The 25,769-nt window shown below is 49.0% G+C and overlaps 11 protein-coding genes across 11 annotated transcripts; 8 read left to right on the top strand and 3 right to left on the bottom strand.

The window, feature by feature from the left end:
• Positions 1-242: 242 nt before the first annotated feature.
• P174DRAFT_428583 (uncharacterized protein) lies at positions 243-1,191 on the top strand (the record flags this gene model as incomplete). Its single annotated transcript, XM_024825521.1, has 3 exons — positions 243-368; positions 454-649; positions 728-1,191. 3 exons carry the CDS (start codon positions 243-245, stop codon positions 1,189-1,191), a joined length of 786 nt encoding a protein of 261 aa, XP_024685706.1.
• A 961-nt stretch (positions 1,192-2,152) lies between these two features.
• Positions 2,153-4,284, top strand: P174DRAFT_510201 (putative serine/threonine protein kinase; the record flags this gene model as incomplete). Its single annotated transcript, XM_024831650.1, has 3 exons — positions 2,153-2,654; positions 2,716-3,594; positions 3,629-4,284. 3 exons carry the CDS (start codon positions 2,153-2,155, stop codon positions 4,069-4,071), a joined length of 1,824 nt encoding a protein of 607 aa, XP_024685705.1. The 3' UTR covers positions 4,072-4,284.
• On the bottom strand, positions 4,247-6,970 carry P174DRAFT_402128 (putative AMP-binding enzyme). Its single transcript, XM_024823947.1, has 7 exons — positions 6,587-6,970; positions 6,452-6,522; positions 6,232-6,379; positions 6,121-6,156; positions 5,014-6,060; positions 4,657-4,936; positions 4,247-4,588 (listed from the first exon to the last, which is right to left on the bottom strand). Exons 1-7 carry the CDS (start codon positions 6,725-6,727, stop codon positions 4,461-4,463), a joined length of 1,851 nt encoding a protein of 616 aa, XP_024685704.1. The 5' UTR covers positions 6,728-6,970; the 3' UTR covers positions 4,247-4,460.
• Positions 6,971-7,276: 306 nt separating this feature from the next.
• Positions 7,277-9,159, bottom strand: P174DRAFT_438899 (SET domain protein). Its single transcript, XM_024826658.1, has one exon. The coding sequence runs from the start codon at positions 8,734-8,736 to the stop codon at positions 7,405-7,407; it is 1,332 nt and encodes a 443-aa protein (XP_024685703.1). The 5' UTR covers positions 8,737-9,159; the 3' UTR covers positions 7,277-7,404.
• A 261-nt stretch (positions 9,160-9,420) lies between these two features.
• On the top strand, positions 9,421-12,112 carry P174DRAFT_428579 (uncharacterized protein; the record flags this gene model as incomplete). The annotated part of the gene is made up of 7 exons (XM_024825520.1): positions 9,421-9,507; positions 9,571-9,639; positions 9,708-9,737; positions 9,790-9,949; positions 10,006-11,241; positions 11,294-11,742; positions 11,795-12,112. 7 exons carry the CDS (start codon positions 9,421-9,423, stop codon positions 12,110-12,112), a joined length of 2,349 nt encoding a protein of 782 aa, XP_024685702.1.
• A 256-nt stretch (positions 12,113-12,368) lies between these two features.
• P174DRAFT_99778 (uncharacterized protein) lies at positions 12,369-13,026 on the bottom strand. Its single transcript, XM_024832512.1, has one exon. The coding sequence runs from the start codon at positions 12,877-12,879 to the stop codon at positions 12,625-12,627; it is 255 nt and encodes an 84-aa protein (XP_024685701.1). The 5' UTR covers positions 12,880-13,026; the 3' UTR covers positions 12,369-12,624.
• Positions 13,027-13,210: 184 nt separating this feature from the next.
• P174DRAFT_402118 (uncharacterized protein) lies at positions 13,211-15,172 on the top strand. Its single transcript, XM_024823946.1, has 4 exons — positions 13,211-13,400; positions 13,461-14,075; positions 14,138-14,272; positions 14,334-15,172. The coding sequence occupies exons 1-4, from the start codon at positions 13,347-13,349 to the stop codon at positions 15,060-15,062; spliced, it is 1,533 nt and encodes a 510-aa protein (XP_024685700.1). The 5' UTR covers positions 13,211-13,346; the 3' UTR covers positions 15,063-15,172.
• Positions 15,173-15,297: 125 nt separating this feature from the next.
• Positions 15,298-16,503, top strand: P174DRAFT_402116 (putative nuclear distribution protein RO10). The gene is made up of 2 exons (XM_024823945.1): positions 15,298-15,589; positions 15,648-16,503. Exons 1-2 carry the CDS (start codon positions 15,358-15,360, stop codon positions 16,052-16,054), a joined length of 639 nt encoding a protein of 212 aa, XP_024685699.1. The 5' UTR covers positions 15,298-15,357; the 3' UTR covers positions 16,055-16,503.
• Positions 16,504-17,697: 1,194 nt separating this feature from the next.
• P174DRAFT_510196 (uncharacterized protein) lies at positions 17,698-19,475 on the top strand (the record flags this gene model as incomplete). Its single annotated transcript, XM_024831649.1, has 3 exons — positions 17,698-18,646; positions 18,685-18,755; positions 18,830-19,475. 3 exons carry the CDS (start codon positions 17,698-17,700, stop codon positions 19,016-19,018), a joined length of 1,209 nt encoding a protein of 402 aa, XP_024685698.1. The 3' UTR covers positions 19,019-19,475.
• A 1,735-nt stretch (positions 19,476-21,210) lies between these two features.
• On the top strand, positions 21,211-22,739 carry sho1 (osmosensor SHO1). The gene is made up of 4 exons (XM_024832511.1): positions 21,211-21,653; positions 21,725-21,880; positions 21,930-22,052; positions 22,121-22,739. Exons 1-4 carry the CDS (start codon positions 21,516-21,518, stop codon positions 22,637-22,639), a joined length of 936 nt encoding a protein of 311 aa, XP_024685697.1. The 5' UTR covers positions 21,211-21,515; the 3' UTR covers positions 22,640-22,739.
• Positions 22,740-23,672: 933 nt separating this feature from the next.
• Positions 23,673-25,391, top strand: P174DRAFT_448769 (PQ-loop repeat-containing protein; the record flags this gene model as incomplete). The annotated part of the gene is made up of 8 exons (XM_024828787.1): positions 23,673-24,300; positions 24,361-24,395; positions 24,451-24,536; positions 24,591-24,681; positions 24,744-24,873; positions 24,926-24,982; positions 25,033-25,081; positions 25,145-25,391. Exons 1-8 carry the CDS (start codon positions 24,144-24,146, stop codon positions 25,389-25,391), a joined length of 852 nt encoding a protein of 283 aa, XP_024685696.1. The 5' UTR covers positions 23,673-24,143.
• Between the last annotated feature and the right edge of the window lie 378 nt (positions 25,392-25,769).

The raw sequence follows: 25,769 nt of genomic DNA, 5'->3' as shown, positions 1-25,769 counted from the left end.
CTCTGTATTCAACTGTCGACGTAATCAGCTGCGGCTAGTCTGCAAGGCTTCAACGTAAGGGCCTGGCTATTTCAATATGATAGCATCGCGCTCGACCTCGAACAGTCAAAGATGCGAACAAGACACCGCCGATAGGAGATGGCAGCCCAAAAGGAAAAGAAGAGGTCCACTGTAAGGACCAGAATGGCAAATATGAAACAAAAAGGAGTAGATAGCTCTTACATGACCTCTTTTCAGATAGAATGCCGAATCCCCATCGTCTGGCCGTCTGTGGGCTGTTATTCGCTGCTGGGCTGATGGCGGCGGAGACGAAGGGAATTTGCCCGCCCGCAGCGTTCCGCAGTGCTTCTTGGGAATTACTCGAACTGGTTAGTCTCAAAACAGCTGCTGGTGGCTCTTTTGGCTCTTTCAACACCACTTCGTCATCTTGATTCTCTCTCTCACATATGTTAGTCACCAATCGTTGATTTGTGTGCAGACATGCCTCACTTCCCCAAGGGTACTGGATTCGAGATGGAGTCAGACGGCGCACAGCGGAACATCAGGTCCAGCTCAGTGCAACCGTCCCCTGCCATGAGAGTGAAAAACCGTCGCAAGCGCTATCTGGACATGCATCCGGAGTACTTCTCCGCTGATCTCGAGCTCGCCGGTCCGCTTGCTCTATCCTCGTTTTGCTTAAGAGACTGATGGCTTCTCTGGATAAGAGGCCTCATATGCTAATATTCAGCTCCTGTAGACCCGTTGCTATACGATCGACTAATACGCCGGTTCCAAACACCTGCAGAAAGAGAAGCCGAAGGGAGAGCGAAAGGGTTCTCTGGTATTCTCCAAGCGGACTTGCAACGCTCGGAGGCCAAGCTTGATGCTCTCCACAATCCAAACCCCAGTGCGATGTTCAGCTATAGTCGTGGTCCAAGCGGGGAGATCATTGCGGAGGACGCAGACGAGATACCCACAAGTAAAGAGGAAGCTGAAAAGCTCTGGCGCTGGGAAATGACGATGCGTTTTCTGAAAGGGGAGGACTGCGACTTTGACTATACGCAAGTTGACGAGAATGATGAATATGATGACTGGAGTGAGGAGCAGGAGCGTTACTTTGACGACGAAGAGCCTGAATGGATGGTTGATGGGCCTGGCGATGGCAATATCAAGTCCCACTTGCAGGGAGAGACGGGCATACAGGATTTTTGAACGGTTAATGACCCTGAGTTGCCGTCTCTGACAATGAAGTTCGAGCATTCAGGCAGGGTTTCGATCAATACGGGAGCGGAAATCGCCAGTCTTAGTGACTCCCACATCCGTGTGCCGCTCGCAGGTACGCGCAAGTCTGGCACCCAGCCATTCAAGCCGGAAGCAATGGAATGCACTTTCAGCAGCTTGCAGTTTCTTGTATCGGTGCCGCTGGGGCTTCTGACTGCGGTGACAGCCAGGAAAGCGGCCTCTGTATGCATGGTGTGGGTATTCTATTCGCACGGAATGCTATAATCGCATCTAAGGGCTTGCTGTGGGTGGTGGATATCTGGAGTTGACCAGTTGGAAGATCGTTGAAACTTTCTTACCCACCCATAGGACTCGGTAAGACCAGCGGATCGTTGATTGCTTGCTTAGCACGAACACCTCAATTCACTGGACTTTGATCGTGCTTTGATCATTGGTCAAGAAGTCGTCGTCTCGACAAAGACCATACACGGCGCCTTACTCTTCGCTGACTTCAACTTACTTACTCCATGCTTCATCGAGTCAGGTAACAAGATACCCGACTTATGCACTTCTTAGAAAGCGATCGATATTGTGCTATGTTCACACCTTCTGTCAATATATGCCGAATAGTCAGTCATGCATCTTTGATGAGGAAATGCGAGCATAATGTCGTGATTTCGTGCCTTAGGCAAGCAATATGACTCCCCAAGTGTCGGTGCAATGATGAGATAACGTCCTCAAGTCGGCGGCACGACTTTTGCCCTCCCTTATCTCATCCATCTTACTCTTTTCCTCTCCTTCCTCACATCTTTCTCTCTCGCAGTTACCTTCGCGCTTTCCTCATCCAAAGAACAAGACCTCGCTACATTATACTTTAATACATTTATTCAACTCATACCCTTATCAACCTGCTACTCCTTGTTCCTTTTCCTGAGCAACTACAGTACAAAACATGACTCAGTCTGGGGGTTTCTCACCTTCTGGCAGAGAAGTGATGCAAGGGCATGAGCCAGGCTACTATTACCCCTTTCGTTCTGAAGAGTCAAGTCTACAGACCATAGCAAGGGGTATCCATACTGGACGCTCTGGACGTAGCACCGAAACAGACAGCTTGAATTGCAGTGTTCGGGCTCATAAGAAGTCTGACGACGTGCCATGCCACTCGAATGAAGCCGAACCCTCGGGGAAGGAAAGAAGCTCCTTGGCCATCGATACATTGAGGACTGCGAAGACGGAGACCACATCCTCAACATCACCTCAGTCGGTTTTCAGCTGTCCCCAGCCCCATTCATCATCTTCGTCATTTAGCAATCTGGCTCCCAAGCAAGCGCCACTCAACCTCGCCTCTATCTCACTCAGAGGTCTATTTCGTCGTTTAGACACTAAAGTTGATGACGTACACAAGTCGGCTATGCAGTCTGCTCTCAACATCTCCACTAAGGACGATACCAACAGTATGTAAAATCTCGGTCCCGAGAATTTGTCTTGCAAATATCTATCTCATCTTCAAAATAGGCATCAACGAACCGTGCGAGTCATCATCTTCGGGCGTAGTTAGGGAGACAGGTCGTCGCCTTGCTTCTCGCTCAGACCCTTCTCTGGTTCTCGCTAAATCTCGCACATGGGGCACAATCCCTGACCACTTCGAGATACCAGACTTTTCGATTCCAGTGGACGGGAAAGGCAAGTCTCCGCTTGCGGATGCAACTCTTCCCGAGGCTTTCACAGTTGACAGCTGCAAACTCGGTGACGAATTTGTCTACACCAGCATCATTCCTGGCTTGCGGGGCAAGGTCATTGGTAAAGGTGTCACGGCTACTGTCAAATTAATGCACGGGAAAGGGACCGGAAAGCAGCACTATTATGCGGTGAAGGAATTCCGCAGAAGTCGCAAGGAGAGCCTGCAAGCTTACGACAGAAAGGTCATAGTCGAGTTCAGCATCGCCAGGAACTTGCATCATCCTAATATCGTTGAGACTGTTCGTCTTTGCTCCCACGCAGGCCGTTGGTCTCATGTTATGGAATACTGCAGTCAAGGGGACTTGTTTACAATCGTGCAACAACGATATCTGTCGTTTGAAAGTCAACTGTGTCTGTTCAAACAACTTTTCCAAGGCGTCGCATATTTACATAGCATTGGAATTGCGCACCGCGATATCAAACTGGAAAACTTGCTCTTGACGGGAGACAGTCACTTAAAGATCACCGACTTCGGATGCGCGAAAGTCTTCAGTGAGCTGCACCGAGATTTGCGGTCAAATGACGAGGGATGCGCGGAAGTGTTTGGTAAGATTCTCAATTGTGGCCCTGGTGTATGTGGCAGCCTGCCATATATTGCACCAGAAGTTCTGGCAGAAGACCGTAAGTACCCCTGCAATCCCTATGCTACTTTGTGTTTATGGCCTCCTAACGGTCGTTCGATCCCCAGGGAGCTACGACCCGCGCTTGGTCGACATATGGTCTTGTGCTATCGTTTGCCTTGCCATGATTCACTGCGGTACGCCATGGGGAGCCGCAGAAGAAAAGGACGCCGGGTATTCTCGCTATCTCAAATGGTGGGAAGAGTTCTTGAGAAGCGAGCCGGATGGAATTATCACAGGGGATGTATATCCTAAAATCGGGAAATTCTTCTCGAATCTTCGCACAAAACCTCTTCTGCGTCTTATCCTATGGATGCTCCATCCTGTCCCAGAGAGACGGGCTACCATTTGCGATGTGATGAATGATCGCTGGGTCAAGAGGATTGAATGTTGTTGCCCGGAACCAGGCAAGCCGTCTAATTGCTTTGAGGAATTTGATGGCATAGTTTATCGAAAGGTTCACAATCATTTGCCCCCGGCAAAGAAAGGTTTCTTCCAGCGCTATATCTAGCGCGATGCTTGCGTGCGTTATTCAAAGCATCTTTCTGCGGACTGTTCAGCCACTCGTGTCTGTACATGTAATTGATTTGAATATCTTGGGATTGACTTTGCTTCGCCTGCATATAATTGCTGCAATATTTTTGGGAATGGCTACTTGCTTTGTCTCGGTACAGAGAAATTGCTATGGTTGGATTTCAAGCATTATGTCCATATTTCTGTAATGACATCCAGATTATTCGAGTTCTATTCAGCTCAGGACAGCCGTTATGATGGTAAAGATGAGTGAGAAACGGCAAAGAAGATGTTCAGTACGAAAGATATGCTCCTGTAAGTCCTCCAGTGGATAACAATCGTTATCACTCAAAAGGTTCTAGGAAAACCTCAGCCCCTCTCCATCGCCTAATAAGCATTGCTCTGCTCTTTCAGAATCTTGATGGCAGTCTCCTTCAGCTTGAACTTCTGAACCTTGCCGCTCGCAGTCTTGGGGAAAGAATCGGAATGAGAAAGGAAGAAAACATATTTCGGAACTATTAGCAGGATGATTCTGGTTAGTATATCGAGGAATTATAGGATGGCTTGCCACTAGGATGCTTACCGAGGTGGTTACTCAGTCGCTCGCGAACCCACTCTCTGATCTTGTCCTCAGTCATTGTCCCGCGATCCTGCTCCTTGCAAATGATGAAAGCAGCCACCACCTCGCCATATCTCTCGTCTGAAACACCAACGACGGACACATCGGCCACGCCGGGACAGGTAAGGAGACAGTTCTCGATCTCTAGAGGGTGGATGTTCTCACCTCCTCTGATGATGAGATCTTTGATACGGCCTGTGATCGTGATGTAGCCATCTGGTGACATGGAGGCTTCGTCGCCGGTCTATGGTCCTCGGTCAGGCGTCCTGCTACCTTATGGTGCCTAGAGACTAGGGACGCAGTAGGAGAGGGGTGGCTTACATGCATCCAGATCTTCCCTTCTTGGTCTGCGATCATCACTTCGGCGGTCCTGTGTGGATCACCCCAGTACTCCTTCATTAGTAAGTACCCCGACACAGCCAGCTCGCCCCGGGTGTTGATGGGGAGTATCTTGCTTCGATCCGCCGGGTCCACGACCTTTGCTTCAACGTGAGGCATCAGTCTACCAACGGTACTGATCCGTTTGTCTAGTGGGTCATCGGTTGCTGTCATGGCCGAGACGGGGCTAGTTTCTGTCATGCCGTAGCAGATGGTCAATTCTGTGAGATTGAGGACCTTATGCAGCTTCTTCATGAGCGCTTCTGGAATACTGCTACCAGCGGCGATGCCTGTCCGGAGAAACTCAAACCCTTTGTGTTCTACTTCGCCGTCCTGAAGCAGGCCAAGCTCTTCGAGGAACATTGTAGGCACGCCGTAAAGTGCTGTACATTTTTCCTCCTGTACGGCTTTCAGAGTGGCACGGGCGTTGAATGATTCCGTGGGGAATACAATGGCGGAGCCATGAGTAGCGGTTGCCATGTAGCCCAGAATGCATCCGAAGCAGTGGAACAAAGGTGGAGGACAGCATACGATGTCCTTTGCGGTCAACCGCATTCGATCGCCAATCTGGGAACCATTGTTCAAGATTGAGCGGTGGCTCAGGCATGCCGCTTTGGGCATTGCGGTGGTGCCTGACGTGAATTGGATGTTCACTACATCGTCAGGCGAGAGATCCTGAGGAGGCAGTGGATTCGCATCAGCGACGTTGTCGGATATGACCGATGTGATAGGCGTCAGGCTCTTGTAGTCCGACCATTTGACTCTGCCGGAAGAGTTGTCAACAAAAATGACATTCTTCAGTGAAGGCACCACTGCGGACTCTAATTTTTCTGTGTGGAGATCCTGAACAAGGTGCTTGAGTAGTGGAACATTGCTACGGGGGTCTTTCCGCGGTAAATTGGACTCGGCACTGATGATCAAATGGGAGGCTCCAAGGTGGCTCAACGCCGAGATGACTTGAGTTGCATTAAACGAAGGATTAAGCGGTACCTGAAGGCGTGGTTCAGCGGACAACTGTTTATCGGAATCGGCCGTTCATGTTAAACATACCAGGATGGCTCCGAGTTTGAACAATGCATAGGTTGCCTGCAAGACTCAGGTGTGATTAATCTCCAGCAACAAACGCAGTTCATGGGAAGGCCTAGAAGACAGAAGACATACAATGGCATACTCCGAGGAATTTCCAAGCATGACGCCGACACGGTCCCCTTTCCGCACACCCACAGATTCCAGTCCCCGCGCAAGGGCATTACTTTTGGCATCGAGTGAGGCGTAGGTCAATCTGTGATTCTGATGCTTTGATAAGACGCTTTAAATGCAGGAGAGTCAGCCATGTTGCTCAAGTCTAGCATGATCGACGCGCAAGATCAAGTTCACGTACGCTTCCCTATCGCCATATTGGCTGACAATACTGGCGAAGTGGTCTCCAACAGTAGAGTCAATCAAAGGTGGCTTAATATCGAGGTAATGTCAGCCTGCTTCAGATAGTCCTATTATTACCATAACGCGTACTCACCTCTCTTGGTCCACAAGCATAGCTCTGAGTGAGCAACCCTCGTCGTGCTGAAGGCACTTTTTGGAGAGCCCTCAAGGAGAAGCCAATACCCCAGTTCTGACGAGGGACAATCCCCCCGCGACGCACGGTAAACATGCGCATGCTATCGATAGCTCATAACTCTTGCGAGCCGAGACGAGTATAGAATCCGAGTCAACTGTGAATCGCGCCCTCAGCTATCCTGTATACAACCCCTTCGTTCGGGTCTGTTCTGAGAGCTAGCAAAATACAATGCTTCAATAATCTGTCCACTTCAATTGAAAGACTTCTCAAGAATTCAAAACGATACTAACGAGCAATACCAATTCATTTGGAAACATGCAAGGATTGAGACTGGAGAGAGTGTTCCTGGCTGCTTGGTTTCATAGTGGGTGACGCTCCCTTAATGCTTCCCCCGCACGTGCCGGCTGCAGCAAATGCGGGGTTGATGATGAGAGGTCACTATTCCCGAGGAAAGCATCGACCCCTTGTTGACAACTAGTGATGAACTAGATACTTCGTCTCGAGCGGACTAGTTTACCATGGGGTAGCATAATGGCTTCGTCCTAGTGGAGTAAGCTAGGGTCACTAGGCTTACACTATCTGAAGGCATTGAGATCTCAGTGGAGTCCGAGGCTAGCCGAAGCAGTAAATCAAAGGCAAATAAATACCAAACCCACAACCTGATCATTAGATACAAAACCTCTTATGAATACTTGAATATTAATCGCAATCACCCAAACATGACAAGTGCTGTAAAGTGCAAAATCAATGCACTAACGAGAAAAGTTGATGAGAATTCAAGCCTCAGTCTCCTCTTCGGTGGCAGCCTGCGAGCAACAACCAGGTTCCCCACAAAGACACTTCCTATTCTTCCAGTAGCCCGTGCCATAATCAATAGTAATCTCCTCGAAAATGTCAATATCCCTGACTGCCTGGACGGCCATAATGGTTCTCTTGCCGACAGTCATCTTGAGAAACGTCGTCGACGGCTTGCAAGAGTGATTGAGGTACCGAGTCCAATTCCCATGCCGTTTCGCCGATATCAAAGCGAGTGGATGACCTTCAGTCATCTTGGATTCGTGCAGCAGAGCGTATACACGATCATCCTTGTAGTCTACAGGCCGAAGCTCCCCGACATACTCGTCGAGGATGTCTCCCTTCTTGAATCTGGCCAGAGCCCTTACTCCAATTCCTTTATGAGGATAGTCAACAAGTTCAACCAAACACATTGCAAGAATCGGGCGAGGTATTCTGCAATTGCATTCGCGCTCTGCATAACAGAGATCGCAAGGTCCGTCGCGGTCGTGAACGCGAATCGTGGGGTCTTTCTTGTCTTTGAAGTAGCTGGGATTGAATATATTCCCGTGGCTGATGTTGATCTGGCTCTGCCCTTCGTACACAGGCCTTCGAAAAGAGCCATTTGCAAGGACCATATGATGAAAGTGGTCATGAGCCACATCGGACCTCGGGATCAGTGCGTGCTGAAGCCCCAGTATCTGTTTGTCCGCATGTTTCAATAGCTGGCCTTGCCAGTCCAAGCCTCGCGACTGCGCAAAGACGTCAATGCTGGCCCAGTTTTCCTTGATCTTGAGCATCAAAACTGCCCAGACCTTTTGATCTTCGTTATAAAATGCCAAACGGAAGGCTTCTGAGAGTGCACAAATGGCCAATATCCTCCAATTCAATCGTCGAATGAATTGACCAACACGGCGTGCTTCCTGCTTCGATACGTAAGTCCAATCGTGACCGCTTGTCTGGCCTACCTTTGCAAGCATTTCCTGGCGAATAGCTCTGTCTAATAGCCAGGTTGCTTCTTGATGCTGAGTTTTGTAGAAATGTAGGTCCGGATAGCGTTCGATACGGTTGTGCATGAGGTCATTGCGGAGCCAGCAGAGTCGATGGATGTCGTAGTACATCGCAGCCAGAATATCGTGAGCCAGCTCCTTCACGCGCATTACACGCCTTCTTGCCATCAGCTCGTCATCTGTATTTGTAGCTGGAACGTCTTTCTCAGGAAGGCCTTCTTCATTCCGAGGAAGCTGGAATCGTACTTTCTTGAACGTCTTTGGCTCAGGTCGTTTTGTCAGATCCTCCACATAGTCGTCGGGCGCGCGTCTCTTCTCCGCCATTGTGTCTTGTTGCTTACCTGAAGCTTGGGAATTGGAGCTGAAGAAGTAATGGGAAAAGAGGACGGAATTTGATGTTGTCGACTGCCAGTTGTCGGTTTCAGTATCAACAACGAAGATGTTGAGCGAGCGTTGAGAAAGAAAGCACAAGGGATTAAATGTCAATTCCTATGGCGTATAACATTGCAAGCAAAACAAAGCATTGAATATGATCCTTGGAATTGTGACATCTGAAACATCTTTCGTTCACATGGTTCTTTGAGTACCTTTCACGTCCATAAGGACTGTGAAAAAGAACCTCCTTTGTTCCTATTCTTATCATCGCGGTCCAGTTTAAGTTTTCTTTATGGATTTTCCAGAAATTGAACGATTCTTTGATCGTTTCTAATTATACTGGATTTTTCATTGTTTCTTGACGCGGAAGAGAGTTAGCTGTGTGAATGTTCTTCCTTGTAAATCCAGGCCTCCTCAAGATGGCAATGGAAGTGGGCTTGGCTGACGGATGTCATGTGGTGGGAAGCTTAACTGGAGACATCCAAAGATTCCAAACAGACAACTCCCCACTTACTAGCTCCTTCATTGAGCCCTCGTTCTTTCTGATCTCTTTGCTCTTTACTAGATTTCTGTTGCCCTAATCGCCAATTATTCGTCTGCAATCCTCTGCGGTTTCTCTGTGCGAGCTACGGCATGGCCTCCGAACCGTCAGAAGAAGCTATCACGAACTTTGTGAACTTCACAAGCACATCGCGGGAGCATGCAATACGATTTCTGAAGGTGAGCAGATATCATAGGCCACCGTTCTATACTTTGCACGCTGACATCAGACACACTCTGCAGGCCAACGACCTTAACTCGAATAAAGCTATCAACGCATACTTCGAAGACCCAACACCGCCCCAATTAGAGGTAACTCTTGGAGATGATTGAGCTTTATGAGATTGAGACTGACCCCGGACTTGCTACGCTCTAGGCAGGTAGTTTTCAACATGACGAGAGAGTACCCTGTATGTCCATACCAACGCCCACCGGATACTAGCATAGCGGCTCTGTTAACAGTCCTGCCTCGCAGCCTTCCAGATTGAACAGTCAGACCCTGCTGTCGGAACATCCTCTGGCGTTCCTCCTTCGCGGCCCCCGTCGATGTCGAATTTGAATGAGCAAGCACGGGCCACGCAGTATCAAGGGCATAAAACGGATCCTGCTCACAGCGCTGCAGGTATAGTGCTTCATTAAGGATGGCTGCGCCGCTTCGCTGACACGGTGGATTCTCAGGTGTAGCGGAGGCAACAGGTATGACACTTGCCGAACAGGAGGAGCGTGAACTGCAGGAAGCAGTGGCAATGTCATTGAACCAGAACCTGGGGCATCAGGAGATGGGGATCACCAGCTCCAATCAATCGAATTTCGGCAAAGCCACGCGGGATCACTACGATGAAGGCGCATGGGCAATGACTCTTTTCAATTCGAGTGCGCAAGAGATAACCATCAGCCCGGACCCAGCGGACCGCAGGAGAGTAGCAGACGAACCGGCGTTCCTTCGTCCATCCCAGGATAATCTGTACCTGGGTGGGTTGTTGACTATTTTGCATTCAATCCCTTTGGCACGAGAGGCTCTTCTTCTACGAAATAAGGTCCTCCCGAAGTACGGTCATGATCCGCAGTGGTGGAACGGTCAGCCGATCAATTTACCTAAGATAGTCACAATGCAAGATGCGCAAGACGGTGACACGGCTTGGGACGACATCCTTTACGAAACTCAAAGACTTGTTGCTTTTCTAGATGCGACAAACCGCGCATTCGGTGGCGTCGATGCTCTTTCAAGCCTGAAAAGCATGGTATCTTATGACTCCGAAAGCGGCATCAGTCAATTCTTGGAGAAATGGCAGGAAGCCGCCGTCAGAGCGGATCCGGGAAACCAGTTGGCAACAGTGTTCTCGTCAAACGCATTCAAGCGTCCCCTTTCGGTGTATGACACGCCAATCCAAAAAGAGTTCTTTATCCTTGACCCATTCGTGGAGCCCGATCACGGTCAAACTCTCTACGATGTGCTAGATCGGACCATCTGGTCCGACAGACCAGGGGAAGAGCTAGATGATGTATGGCTGGAACATGTGGCTGAAGTTTTGATGATCAAATTGGACAGCTCCGACTCAGCGAAATCTGTGGATGTGAAGATACCGGCGGTCTTCTACCCGGATCGGTACCTTGCCAGTTGCAAGGACCTAGCGCGTGATTTTCGTGCGCGACGGCTTCAAGTCTACGAAGAGATTAACAAGTTAGAAGCGTTGATGAATCGCTTCTCCGTCTCGAAATCGGTCTTTCATAGAGGGCTTGGATCTAGGGAGCTACTCGAGAAAGCCGCCGTTGCTGCATCTTTCACTTTGCCCAAAAGTCTTGCCAATGGAGTAGGTGACTTGACTTTGACAACGGAAGCAGCAAACGCCGAGGCGCAAAGATTGGCCGGAGAGTTGAGAGATCTCTCAAGCAAAATTGAAGACAAGCTGAAAGGTAAGTTTACAAGTTTTGGTTTCAATGCTTAAGCTGACAATGTACATTGCAGAATTGGAGAACAGGAAACAGAAAGCTGTCGAAGCGCTTCGGAACTACTCCAAGTTCCTCACTGAACCTTCGGAATCACCTACAGAACCACCACAACATCGGTACACGTTGCGCGGCGTGTGTACTGAGCCACATATAACTTATGTCCTCAGACCCGTCACATCCCACAACTCTGAGCAAGCGACAGATCTACAGCCAAGCGCAGGCGATCAGTGGCAATGGTGGCGAATAAGCTTCTCTACCGACGATGCAAAGGCCCGACGGGCAGAGACCAATCGAGATGGGAAGGCTGCAGCAAGCACTGCCGATGTCGTGGGGTATACTGCGCGCAAAGTTCGAGAAATCGAAGTGCTTCACGCTGCTCGCGAAGAGTCCAAAAATGTCCTTCTCGTCTATGCAAATTCTAACGCGATGAGCGTTCAGGCTAATCCGCTGCCAGCCGAACTTCAAGTAAGCCAACCCTAATGATGGTGTGTGGAATCTTTGGCTGATCAGAATGTAGGCCTTTGTGGATGCGGATAATCAGGCATTCGAAGCGGAGTTTGATGAAGCAGCCGCTGGAGATCCCATGGAGGGCAAATGTCAAATGCAAATGTTGCCTCTGGCGAAGGCGAGTCTTCCGTCTCATCTCGAGGGACAAGACCACCAACTGGAGGCTTCTGATCCGCCAGCCAGTAGAAAAGTGAACGTATTCGACTATGAGATTCCGTCTTTCGATGATGAGATGGAATCTGGGCAGGAGATGCAGGAAAGGGGTAGACCGGGTTTATTGAGCGCAGCTGGGGCTGCGCAACCATCTCGAACTATGGACTCCACATAGATGAGAGCAAGAGGCTGAACGATTAATGAACATGCCTAAAAGGAGAGTGTCACTCTCCGTGGGATAGACTTATTTCCAACTATGACGAATCATGACTGATGAAACAGATCTACTTGTTCGATAAATCTAGGAGTCAATCCACGGTATTGTTACTACATCACACTGTTGCCTTGTGTTCAGTCGAAGTGGTATGCACATGGAAATGACAGTCCTATGAAACCTTTTCTTTGGCCCGGAGTCAACCAACACGACTTATGCTGTACACCTGCAGCTTCAAGGGCCTGCGCAAGTTCCTTTCGAAGTTAAGGAAAAAACCGTCAAGACTCTCAGTGCACCGGAACAAGGACATCAGAGTTCAGCGCCTGCAGCAGTTTGGCAGTGAACTTGCGGGTCCATAGCTATTGGTCAAGACTTTGCGGCCGTGTGAACGCGATGGCCCAACTCGTCGAGGTTACCTGGGTGGTGCTCGTGGCTGAGCTACATGGCGTCGATCGGCGGAAGCTTCTTTAAGCCTAAGCCCCGTGACTCAGTGTTCTTGAGCACGGCGATTTCTGTGTCCCATTCCATCCTGCTGGGGTAAACATCGGGTCTGTGAGGAAGGTTACGCTATCGAAGTCGATGATGGCCATTGCGGTTCCGATGAAGGTGATATCCAAAGAACTTGTGAAGCTTACAGGCCCTTTACTCGCTTGGCCTGGTAGGAGAAGGAAGCGAGTGCCGACGCTCGAAGGTTCATGTGAAAATAGAATGATGCTCTGGGCGTTCATAAGTCACCGAGCATGCGGCAGGCGCTGGTGTTTATATAGATTATAGTAGCCATCTCCCGGAGGAGCCTCGCACAAGCGCCGGCCCCTTTTAAATAAATGTAAGCTTTACATGGCAAGACGCTCGGGGATTGTGCGTCTTTCTTCCGGTATCCCAAAAGGACTGCTGTGACAATATCGGTCTCGGCGGATTATACATTCATATATGGTATGGTCTGTAGCTGACCGCCAACTCAACTGAGAAACACCCTTAACCAAATACAGTTAGTGGGTGGCTGACTGGGCATCCATCAGCTCATGCACTCCTCATGCGGAGTGCCATGTGGGATTCCGACCACACTCTATGCGCGGAGTAACGAATGTCTCAAGGCTCATCTGGTTTCATTATTACAACTATGACTAAAAGTGTTGGTTACTAATTGACAGATCGTTATCTGGCCTAGCGATGTCCTCGATCGGTGGATAACGTCATGAAAGTCAAGCAGAAGTCAGTATGCGGAAACTGTAGACAGAGGAAATTAGGGGTAAGATTCCGCATGATCTCTTAATGGATTCAAGCAAATGCTATAGCTCTTATCTTTTAGTGCGATGGGAAGCACCCGGAATGCAGCCAATGCACACTTACTGGGCGCAAGTGTCCGGGTTACCCGCAGGAGTGGACGTTCGTCCAGCAGAGCATACCTTCAACTGAGGCATCGCATCCAAATAAGATCTCGCGGAATGGAGCTGCTGGCGGGTCACATTCCGGCCGAGAGTCAGTCAAGAGTACCCCTCCGCGGCGGATCTCACATGACGCCACTGCTCAGGATAGTTTCACTACTATAAAGATTCCGGATATCATTTCAGCTTCACCTGAAGACTTGGCCTTTATTGTGGTCGAAAACTACATTCCAAAAGATGAGCTTCCTTTTCTGTCCTACGGTTCGAATAACAGTGGCTGCTCACGGGTCTGCGGCTCCTGGGTTGAGGTTCTCCCGCGTCTTGCCAATACCTCGAGTCAGGAAAGCGTCTTCTTCCTCTCGCTGAAAGCGCTGGCTTTTGCGATTGCTTCCCATAAATATCCTCAGAAAGTCTCTAGTCTGCACGCTACAACGGCTTATTCTGCAGCGGTTTGTGCCTTGAGAAGGCAGTTGGCGGCGGAAAGTCAGCCATTCAATGCAGAACTAGCCGCCTCTATCATGTGTTTGAGCTTAGCTGAGGTGAGATACTTTATTCCAGAAGGGTACCGGAGCGGTACTAATCAGGAAGTATTCATATATAGGGCATGTTTCCGGGAATGGGACCGGGAATTTCAACCCACATCAAAGGCGTGGGTCAACTGATGAAAGCCCATGGACCTAATCATTACCAGGCCGGGTTGCTGCACAAGCTCTTCGTAGGGTTCCGACCTCTCCTGGTTAGTATGATTTATGGCCAGTGTCTAGATAGAAATTATCAGCTGTCTGACGCACGTTAAGGTCATTGACGCATTTCGCTTTCGCGAGCCAACCTTTCTTGCTGAGAAGCAATGGGCATCTATACCCTTTGCATTTTCTAACACATCGCTCATGCAGGACTTCTTGAGTGGAGTTGCAATTATCCCGAATTACTTGCACGCGGTTGACCAGCTCATGGTCAACCCAGACGACAGCTCAGCTGAGAATGTCACCGAAGTCTGCTTCGCTTTTGTGGAATGGGTCAATCGGCTCGAGCAATGGGAGCAAATGTTGGAGCGCGAAGAAGGGGGCCCATACGAGAAATCGTCCGAAGGAGAACAAGCAGCACAGGCGATTAATCCTGGCATTACAGGCCACACTCTCTGGTTTCCGAGCATTACCATAGCGAATGTTTTGACCCACCTCTGGGCTATTCATATCGTTTGTCTCAAGGAGATTGACAAACTCAGGACGACCTTCAGCAGTATTGTGGAACCTTGTATACCCGCAAAGTTCTGCAGTGTGGAGTACCAGCAGAACCAGGTTCTTACTCTCTCGAAGCGGATCTGCCACAGTATGGAGTACCTGCTGCAGGATGAATTGAAATTCTTCGGACCGGCTTCCACTGTTTTCCCTCTCAAGGTGGCTTATGACTCATTCATAGAGTGTGGGACGAGTCAGGAGGGCTATGTCAAGTTCGTTAACTCCATAGTCTGTCGACTTGACGCGAAGGGGCTGCGCGAGATACCTGCTACCATCTATGGGCAATGAACGACTACAATTGTTTCACTGTCTAGTTCGGCGTTGCCTTGTTTGGGTTTGTCTTGTTTATTCCCTGTCGATATATAACAGTACATTAAACCACAATGGCCGAAAAGTGCATACCATTTATGAGTTCGATAGATAGTAGATAACAGCAGATAACCCGGTTGGCATGATCCAGCCCCCCGTCTTGCTTGTATGTTTTGTTTGCATCACCAGACCCATTCTCCACCCATCACAGAGCATTAGCCCCAGGGACCGAAACCCATATCCCAAACATCAATTGTCACCTGCTTCCTGTAGAATGGCTCTCGAAAATGAGGCGGTAGCCGGAGCCACAATTGAGCTTCTGGAAGCGCGCCTCCAACGACTCACCTACCTCCTCACAGGCGATGCAAGCTGGACGGGCACTCCCACCGCGCCCGCCAAACCCGCCTCCCTCGATGACACGGTCTCGCGGCGCCTCCTCCGTCTAGAAAAGAACCTCGAGAACCTCAGCAGGAATATCCCCGCTGTACGAGATGTTCTCCAGCTCCGTAACCATCCCTGTCCACTAGCTTGCAGATGGACCAAAACTAACAGGACCAAATTCAGACGATCGCTTCCCCGACCTCTTCCGCCCTACACCTCCGCAATCCGTCCCGGAGAATCTGACAACCCAGAACCTCGCCTCGATTGTCCTTTCGTACGCTTCCGCATTCCCGGAGACCGCGTCTAGACTCACTTCGTTGAATGACCTGCCTGTCCCGGACGCCCAGGCGTCTGCGTCTCTCGTCCAGTTGCAGCCGCGTCTCGATCAATTGGCTCGTACCCAGGAGGAACAGGCGAGGGAGATATCTGAGCTCCGCGTGCGGACTGCGCGGGTGTTGCAGCGCTGGTATGAGGTTGGGCTGGTGGGGAGCGGCGAGTGCTGGGCTGAATGGGAGGGACGGCTGGAGGATGTGGAGCGGGAGGTGAAGAGGGAGGAGGTGGTGAGGGAGAGAAGGGCGGGAGAGATATGAGGCTGATTGTGTGTGTTGTTTCTTTTTTGCGGCTTGACTTTTGACTTTTTATGATACCATTCTTTTGTGTCTGTTGGTTGGGCGTTTTGTGTTTTGAACTGCTTGGCTTCTACAAGTCTGAATCTGGAGCTCATGTGGATAGATTCGGGCCATCAGTTGAACGCTTTACATTCTTCTGCTGGTCCATTTTATTTACTCATCCTGCGACCAAGCACACCAACATGTTCGCTGAGGATATGCAGCCAGATCTCTTCGAGACGGAAAGGTTGCTGTTGCTTCGGTAAAGGGAGCGAGGCTAAATGCCACTGTTCATCCGTTCATTGTCTCCAGAAGGTCTGAAAGTTTGAGCTAGCTGGCCTCTGCTTTCATCTTGCTTGCTTTGCTACGTCTTGTGTCGTAGTCGTTGATAGAGCTTTGAATTTCTCGCATCCCATGGTTTTGATATCGGCAGCCGGCTATGACGTGCCAATGAATGCAGGCAAAGAAAATTGTCACTGCTGGTACCTCTCAATTTAAAATGGAATGGAGGTGATTGTCTCATTGCTACATGCATCTCTCGCCTTCTATCCAATACTAAGTCAACATGATAAGTCCTTTGGCAAAATGAAGATATATATCCCGCATGCATCTACATGGTCCAAGGTCCAAACTTGCTTCCCTTTAGAACGAAGAACAAGGGCCAAAGGCACCTTGTCAAAACAGCACCATTTCCTACCCCCTTCTTCGTCCCTTACGTATGCTCACATCCATGGTTCTGGATGTGCTTGGCCCATGGATCATAGAACAAGCTCATGTACTTAGACATGAGAGGTAAGATATGCTGCAGCCTGGGCTTGGGCGGTCTAGGTCAGAGTGAATTCAAATCCCGTTGGTCAACCATATTATCTGAAGAACCCAACCATGATCTTTGAAGAACGATTGCAACAGTAATGTATGTAGTATGACTAAGTAAATGCCGTACGGACATGCCAAGAAGCCCAATAAGGCGCCAGAGATGCTTAGCGGTACCTTAATTGCCTGCTCGCTCAGGGTCCAAATTCACAGTTCTCTTGACGACCCGTCAACAGCCTTTGCTCGGCTTGATACTTGATCTTTCCCTCTTATATACTTGAGAGTTATATAGCACAGCAGGAGACCTCCACATCTCCCAGTCACACTTCTGATGCCTGCAATGGGCCACCGTGGCAGTTGCACTGCCTACTAGTGAGGACCTTCAAGTCCGCGGACATCAATCCACGTATCCAGGGTCTCAAGCTTTGAGCTATTTACTGCCTACCGTAGAATCTCCACAGACTGACCAGTTGCCACCAAACTTACTACTCCCATAGACCAATCCATATCGGCAGAACTCGACTGCCTACCGTACCCCGCGTGTCGTGCTTCAAGAATGGAGTACGGTCTCAACTCAGGTCGCAGTCCGGGAATTGAGTCCCTGGACGAAGGGAGGCACTGGATTTCTAATCCACAATTGCGAATATAAGGATAGACTCGCCCCCGCCATCCTAGGAGTGTCACATATGTCAGTTACTGGTTGTGAATTACACCTCGGATTTCAAAGTAGCCCTGATCCTGATTTTGCTATTTGTACAGCAGTCTATTTACCATATTTATTCCATGCCGAAAAAGGAGACGGGTGAGAAGAGATGCAAGCGTTGTACCCACAGAAGCAGGCAGCCACAAAGAAGACCTTCCTGCTGGATGAGATCAGTGAAATCCTGAGTCGTCAGCTTGATCAGCCGACAAATACTGTCGATATTTCGTCTGTTAGCATCAGTAGCGGTAGCAGCCGCACGCTCCATGACGCTACTCAGGGTGAAGAATGTGTGCCACAGATAAAAAGCGCCAAACTGCGCGGTTCAGGGCACTCTATATCCTCCCCCAGCGAACAACCTATATCAATATCAACTTCGCAAAGCGCAGGTCACGCATCTGCGGCTATTCTCACGCTTGACGATCTCGCCGCTGTTGATGCCATCAAGGAATTAGTGACAAGGTACGGGCGGGTCTCCCATATGAGTGTTCTCGACCCTAGGTACAAATTCTTCATAAATAGAGCGCGCACTGCTGCTCTGTCGTTCAAAGTGCATAACAGAGTTGCTCTGGTCATGGGCGATCCGATGTGCGAGAAGCACTGGTTCGCCGATGTCCTCGCAGAATTCAACGAGTACCGGAAGAGATACGGATGGAGTATCGCTTTCATCGGTGCCAGCGAAGTGTTTACCGAATACGCTAAGGGACATGGATGGACGACCATGCAATTCGGCACCGAGCGTCTGCTCAATCCCATGACCAATGATGTATTGAACGAGAGAGCGGGGAAACGGATCATCGTACAAAGCAAGCAACTGCTCAGTCCGAGCAAAGGCAACGTCGCTTTGGGTTTATACGTACCGGCGCAGGGTGAGGACCTGGACGTGCAGAGAGAACTGGTCAGGGTTTATGACTCCTGGCGCGAGAAGCGAAATCGTGTTGCCGGCGCAAAGGCTTTCATCACGGTGTATGATCCCTTTTCGATGCTGGGCATGATGATGTACATCTACACCAGGGGTCCAGATGGTGTAGCCAACGGCTTCGTGGCCATGCGACATCTTGGTGCCAACCAAGGATACCACATTGACCCTTCATTGCAGCTCCCGGAGCGCCCAGAGGGATCACTGATCTATTAATCGTTGCTGCCATGGCGCTCTTGCACTCAATGAGAGTGTCATACCTCAGCCTTGGATTTGAACCCTTGAAACCCTGGCTGACATAACCCGACTGTCGCCTCCGATCGAGAAGATCACCAGAGCGATATACAAGCGTACATTCAAACAAATGCTTTTCCAGGGAAAACAGATGTTTCACGAAAAGTTCAAGCCGGATGGTTCGCAGGGATCTCCGCTTTTCATTCTTTTTCCCGCTGGTGCTCCCAGTCCCCGACAGTTGGTCGCGCTTTCCCGAATGTCGAATATCAGCATTCGATAGCTTGTTTTCGCAAGGTCGGGAAAGCACTCGAAGACGCTTATGCCTATCAAGCAAAAGATCGAAGAACAATGACTTGGGACGGATCGTCCAAAGTGAGATGAGATGCCAGTGGCGTTCGATAACCAACGAACAAGGTTGCTGACGGTTTCGCTGAAGTCTCCAGGCGGTTTATCGCTGTGTTTCGCATTCATCCCATCTGCGAGCATCAACAAGCATTGCTTCACAGCGACCCTCGTGTGGATCAAGAATAATGAGCCGTGCTGTCCGGACTGCCCGGCATCCCAGTCCATACACAGACTTCCCTTGAAGGATCTAGAACACGCAGTAGGAAGACGACGATCATGCTGAAACCTCAGGTGGTTTGCTCCACCATGATGATATTATTTAATGTCAAAGGCAAATTTCCTGGAAATTAATATGGATCTAGCGAAGATTGATTCAATTCGCAATACGCATGTTTCGTAGATTAACGGATGCTAATCCTCATTTCGCTGCTTCTGTGTTACGCCACTCGATGGATACCACTGTGCCACATGCGTCAGCCTCACCATAAAAGAAAAAGGTCTAGAACCTTCAGAGCATGAGCAGATCGGTTAAACAAAATACAATTGCTGAGGCCGAAACTGGAATGGTTCTTTTACTCTTCTTTTTGGCTTTGAAACTTTTGCGTAGCTCGGTCGCTAAGTAGGACCCATTATTATGTGCATGGTGCGATTTTGGCGCACTCCTAATTTCCAAATTCCGAGATCTCATCTTGATTCATTCCTGGGCCCATGGTTCCGACTCAACATTGCTGGTTTCAAATTTGGTCTGTGAGCCTGTTGACTGTAAGTTCAAACGTTGCAGAGCTACTCCATATATGGATTCATTGTTTATCTGGAGGATCCTTGACGAAAAAATCAGCATACAAGGATAAGCGCAACGTCGCAATGACACAAGGAAATAACAAAGGATCATTGCCGAACGTGCGCTAATAATAACCACAGAAACAATGAGCATTGGTCAGTCTTGTGACATCCACTTATTCCACCTACCCCAGCTGCCCCTCTTAGTGCTCCGTCAATTCGCCCATCTTCCAATTATGTTTTCTCGTCCTCTTCAGTCGGCGGACCTGCCAGGGGAAATGATACTAATAATCCCTATGTAGTCCGTAGATGAAAGAGAAAAAGGACCAGACCATTGAGACCAAAGTCAAGTCTCAATTTTCAAGGAGTACGAGTCCGTCTGTTTGCCTTGCGGAACGCATTGGCATGGCCCACAAGCAGCATGGTTCCTGGGGATGATACTCCCGTCCGTACAGGGCTGCCCTTTGTACCTACCTTAAGTATTGCGACTGCACTCTTACTGCGATCCAGAAGTAAGGTAGCCGGTAGTCTAGATTTTCCTCTGATCCGACGAACTCCGTAGTTATCTTGCAAGGCTTTCAGGGCTTGTATGGTCTATCTAGATCCCATAAAGACAAGTAGTTGGTCAGTTATTTCTACCTAGTTCTCTCGTGTTGACCTGAGATATCTACATAAAGTCTCACCCACTTGGTTCCCACTACAGAGAATGTACTACCGTAGATAGACTAGTCAACTCACTGATCAACTCTCCTTTTCCCGACCGGACACTGGGTCAAGGCTCTCTGTCTTTCATCCGTTAATCTCCATCTTCATCATCATCATCTTCTTATTCTATCGTTCTTAGAGAGGTACTAGTGTTAACCAATCTTTTCTCAAACTTCATACTGTCCTCGTTTCTTTGTTTTCCACATCTTTCTTCTTCGACATCCTCATCGATTGGTCTACACCCGTCGATTTACACTCGTTCCTCACCTTGATTCTTCTATTATCTTTCGATTTTTCTTCCTTTCTTCCCACTAACGTTTCAAACACCACCTTCATTCCCTACAGCCAGGTGCTGTTGTTGTCTCTCCGCGTCTCTGCAAGGGGTTCTCGCTTGCTTTCAGTTTCATACCACCAACCTCATGCTAGATTCGATTGATCTCTAACTATCGATTTGACTCGGTCAATCTTCTCACGCCGACATCTGCACCAGTTTTCGTCATCGTAAGACATACACTCGCTTTGACCTGGATCGTGTCGCAAGGTACGATTACACGTCACCTCATCTTCATTTCCTCTCCCTTGTCATTGCTCAGATCCCTGCTGCCTCATTACAATGTTCTGTTGCCGACTAGCAATTGTATCTATATGTTCTTTTTCTTATGCGCATTTACATTTCCATTTGCGTTGCGAGTTGTGACTGACTGTGTGCCCAGTCTCATTCTTTTCTGCATTCAAGTCTCTCTCTTCACCTAAATCAACGATCAATTTCAATTGATATCGACTTATACCATCTCGACTTCACGAAAGAAATAACGTATCAGAATATCGGCCTGCGTTTGCCTTGTCGCGTGTGATATCTGTTACATCACGATCGGGTCGAGTCGAACAAGAATCGAATTCTCCACATCCAACCGCTTCGACAACTGTGTATATAGCGAATACCGTTCATGGTGGCATATTCTGAGCATTCTCCGTCCTTTCATAAACCGAGTCCATATACGGAGCCCCGGAGAAAAATGGCGAAGTTTCGGGCAAGCAATATTTTAGGCGACCCATTTGCGCTCGCGACCGTCTCCATCTCGATTGTACGTCGTCCCTAATGCGGGTTATTATGGACATAGGTGGCTCGTGACTAATCGCATTCTCGATCTTTTAGCTTGCGTGGTTGATCGCATGTATCGCATCAATCATCTCGGATATTAAGACGGATTATCCCAATTACTCGTGGTGGGCGGTCGCCTACATGTTTTGTTGTATTATCGGTGTCACAATTGTTTTTGGTTCGGATACCGGTCTCGTCTATGGGGTAGCGGTATGTTTCACGACGTCGTGGTGGAGTTCTCGGCGCTGATGGGTAACAGGTTGTGGGCTATCTTTCAACAGGCTTAGTGCTGACCACTTTGGCGGTCAATACTCTGGTCTACGCAGATGAATCCTCGTCGCAAGCCGCAGCTGCCGGATTCATCCTCTTGTCCATGGTCATTGTAAGTTATTCGTGATTGACCTTCTGGCGGTCGCAGCATTCTCTCATACTAAACTAACCTTAAAACAGGTCGTGTGGATATTCTACTTTGGATCGTCTCCTCAAGCTACGCATCGCGGCTTTATCGATTCGTTCGCCCTCAACAAGGAAAGCAGCGGCGCGTACGGTAACCGACCCATGTCTACGGCTTTTGGTCCTCGCCCAGACACAATGTCGACAAGCGCACCCCAGATGTACACTTCTGCCCAACTCAACGGCTTCGAAACGTCGTCTCCGGTGTCAGGTTATCCTGGTGGTGCTCCCGGCTCGGAAAACCGCAGCTCGTCCCAGGCTCGGTTTGGCAACCCGTCTGCCAGCAACGTTGCTGGGAACAACAACGGTCAGGACGAAGTCCCGCAGCCAACAGAATACCCGTACAAGGCAAAAGCGATATATTCCTACGATGCCAATCCTGAAGATGCCAACGAAATTAGTTTCAGCAAACATGAAATCTTGGAAGTGTCGGATGTCAGCGGCAGATGGTGGCAGGCCAGAAAATCCAACGGAGAGACCGGTATTGCTCCATCGAATTACCTGATTTTGCTGTGATTCGGTTGGAGTGCACTTTTTTTCCTTTCTTGTTCTTCTGGTCATTCCTACTTTTGTCGCCATTCTGTCGCAAAAGCTTTCGTATTTGATACCCTTCGAGTAGTATCACTCGGCCTGAGATCTGGTTCCGCGAAAAGATCATGTTATGTCTGATGGTTTCTTTTGGATTCTGCTTTAAATGTGGCATCCCGTTCTAAGTGATGCGTTCTTTCAGTCTGCTGTTTTATCCCCATCTTTTATCACCATTCAGCGGGCATCTGCGCGCTTATCATCATGGTTCCGTCTTCCATTTGTCATGCCTCGGATGTGTTCTCAACGGTTCGATGTGTAGTTCTTCTTTCATTCCTTTCGGAGTCCCACCTGCTGTTAGAGAGATGTCGAAAGTATTCATTTGTAGTGGAGAAGCAATATATAGCCATTCGAGTTAGATCATCTCTAGTTGAGTGCGATTATGTCCGATAAGTTCAAGATCGCAATGCCGTAGATCCCAGTCCCAATGTCGACTACTTCGAGATGGTGCTCAGTAGGTGCCACCTGCGCGGGACGTTGCGTCCAGCATCGGAACATTTCCCATGATTTTCATTCAGTGTGATGTAAGAGCTCGAAACTTCCCACAGCTTCAAACAACAAGAGCAAGCAGGAAATGATGTCGACCAGAATGTTTCTCCCAATGAAGTCGTGGGACGCCTCTATCTATGCTTATTTCGTAGAGAGAGGTACTGTTGGGCGTATCTAAATCGAGGCCCCCACCATCTGGCAACCAGAGAAGCGGTCCACTCAGGAAAGAGCTGACTATGCCTCCTCTTCTCTGTCCGCTGAATGCCCTCAGAAGTCACAGTCAGGAGTCGGACTTGCAAGGTCAAGGCACACAGTCTAGCTCCCCAGGCGGTGGGTTGGGTGTCTTCTTCTCCAGTGGTTTACCTGTCTAGTCTTAGTCCCCAAGACCAATCTCCAGTTCTCCATTGTCGGATCCCCCAATGAGATGGCTTTCCCGAGCGCCAGAACCACACTTGCTGCCACGCAAATGGGCCTTGCTATGTCTGGTGTGCAGTCGTGGAGACCGCATTGGGGAGATCTCGATTCTTGACTGTTCTCAAGGAAAGTTGGAAACTCATGAAAATGCTGGAGTCGTGTACCGGCCTTGGTGTGCAGGGCTTGTCTGCTTATCTCTGTAGAGCTGAAGGGATTTTCTTGTCTTCAACCAAGCTTCTGATGCAGAACTGAACAAAACCACATAACTATCTAGCACAGGGCATAGTGATGCTTGCTTTGTTGTGCATTGACCTGCATTGACAGTCGTCATTGGATTTGTGCTTCTACTGCAAGGCTGGACAGATTCACACAGTTTCTGATTTTGTTTTTTGGGGAAGAATGATTGTTGTTCGAGACATATAATCCCTGGGTCTACGTCTTTATTGTTTTCAAACTATCCTCTCAGAACTTGGTGGGACAAGTTGTTGGAGTGGCCAGGTTTATAGTCACTGAAACCCGACTCTATACGAGTATGGCTGACACTGAGAATGTCACTGTGGCGTCCAATGTACTAGGAACTATCGGAACGGTTCTCTGGTGCATTCAGCTGATCCCACAAATATGGTATAATTGGCGACAGAAGAAGACAGACGGCCTGCCGCCGTCTATGATGTTTCTATGGGCTTCTTGTATGTTGCACTTGGGTTCTGCGTTGTTCCGGAGCTCGATGGCTGATCCTTGGAGTATAGGCGCTGTGCCCATGGGAGCATACTTGATTCTCCAGGTACAAGTGATTCCCTGATTGGGAGGGACTAGAAATGCTGACTTTCATACTGCAGAAAGTGAATATACCGTTGCAAATACAGCCGCAGATATTCGGCTTCTTTTCGCTAGTCAGCTGGGGCCAGGTTTTATATTATAATCAGTAGGTACCGCCTTTCATCTTCAAACATGGACCCGGACTGATCTTGTGCCTTAGCAACTATAGCCAAACCAAGGCAATCTCCTTGGTAATTGGCACGGCAGCACTGTTCGGTGGTCTTGAGGCGTTGCTGATTCTCACATTGCGAGTATGTCTGCTTGATGCACCTGTTAAGGCTCCTTCACTGGAATAATACTTATCATCACATAGATACCCTACAATAAAGGTGTCACCTGGCCAGATGTGGTCGTCGGCGTCGTTGCGGCTGTCCTGCTGGCGTCGGGGCTTCTACCACCGTATTTCGAGCTATGGAAGCGAGACGGGCGTGTGATTGGCTTTAGTAAGTGGTCCAAAGCTTTGGGTGTGGGCACGCTTTGATTAACCCGTCGCAGATTGGTTCTTTTTGGCCATTGATACCCTAGGTGGCCTCTTTTCTCTTTTTGCATTAGGTATGCTGCTTGTTGGTCCAAGGCGGAGGATGGAAGCTGACTGCTCGAAGCCGCACAGGGCACATTTGATATCCTCGGAGGAGTCATGTACATCATAGTGTAAGTTCAGACCCGTTTAGGAGCAATGGCTGTTATGAATCGGTAGTGACAGTGAGGCGATAGGGTCGTCTTGGAAGTCGGCATCTACGCGAGCCATATCGTTTGGCGCATTCGCTACCGGAAATTACGAAAAGAAGCCAAAGCTGCTGGCGTCAGCATTGATGAGATGTTGAGTATGCACAGGAGTGAGACTGAGCAGGTGAATGAAGCTGAGAAGAGTCCTGGCGATATTGAGAGTCAGATTGCTGTGGACCAACGGCAAGCTTCAGTCGAGGTCGTTGAGCAGCCTGAATTGAATGAGAAGGCATGACTGGGTGGAAGTGATTTCTTTTAGTGAGCTATAGAAATAGAGAGGATAGAAAAAACATTGGAAATTGTCCAATACCACTCCATGCATCAAGAAACAAAATTGTATATAGACCGAGGTTCAACTCAATGTCTACCTCAAGAAGTCAAGTAAGATGGGCCTTGGTCAAAAAGCAAGCAGTTCAGCTATTATATTGAGCTCATCAAATCAAATTAACTAGTGCCGTGATTTTGTTTCATCTTTTCACTTCATAGTCTGTGAACCGTTGGATAACAATAGGATATGGTCCAAGCGTTCTCTCTCCTGTCCGTCATTTTTATTTTCCAGCTGTCATATCGCTGGATCCCTGTTCAGGTAAATTAGAGTCATACAAGGTACCTG

Source organism: Aspergillus novofumigatus (genome assembly GCF_002847465.1).
Source record: "Aspergillus novofumigatus IBT 16806 chromosome Unknown P174scaffold_2, whole genome shotgun sequence".
Classification (NCBI taxonomy): domain Eukaryota; kingdom Fungi; phylum Ascomycota; class Eurotiomycetes; order Eurotiales; family Aspergillaceae; genus Aspergillus; species Aspergillus novofumigatus.
Note: the sequence above shows the minus strand (reverse complement) of the source record. Positions and strands in the feature narration are given on the sequence as shown.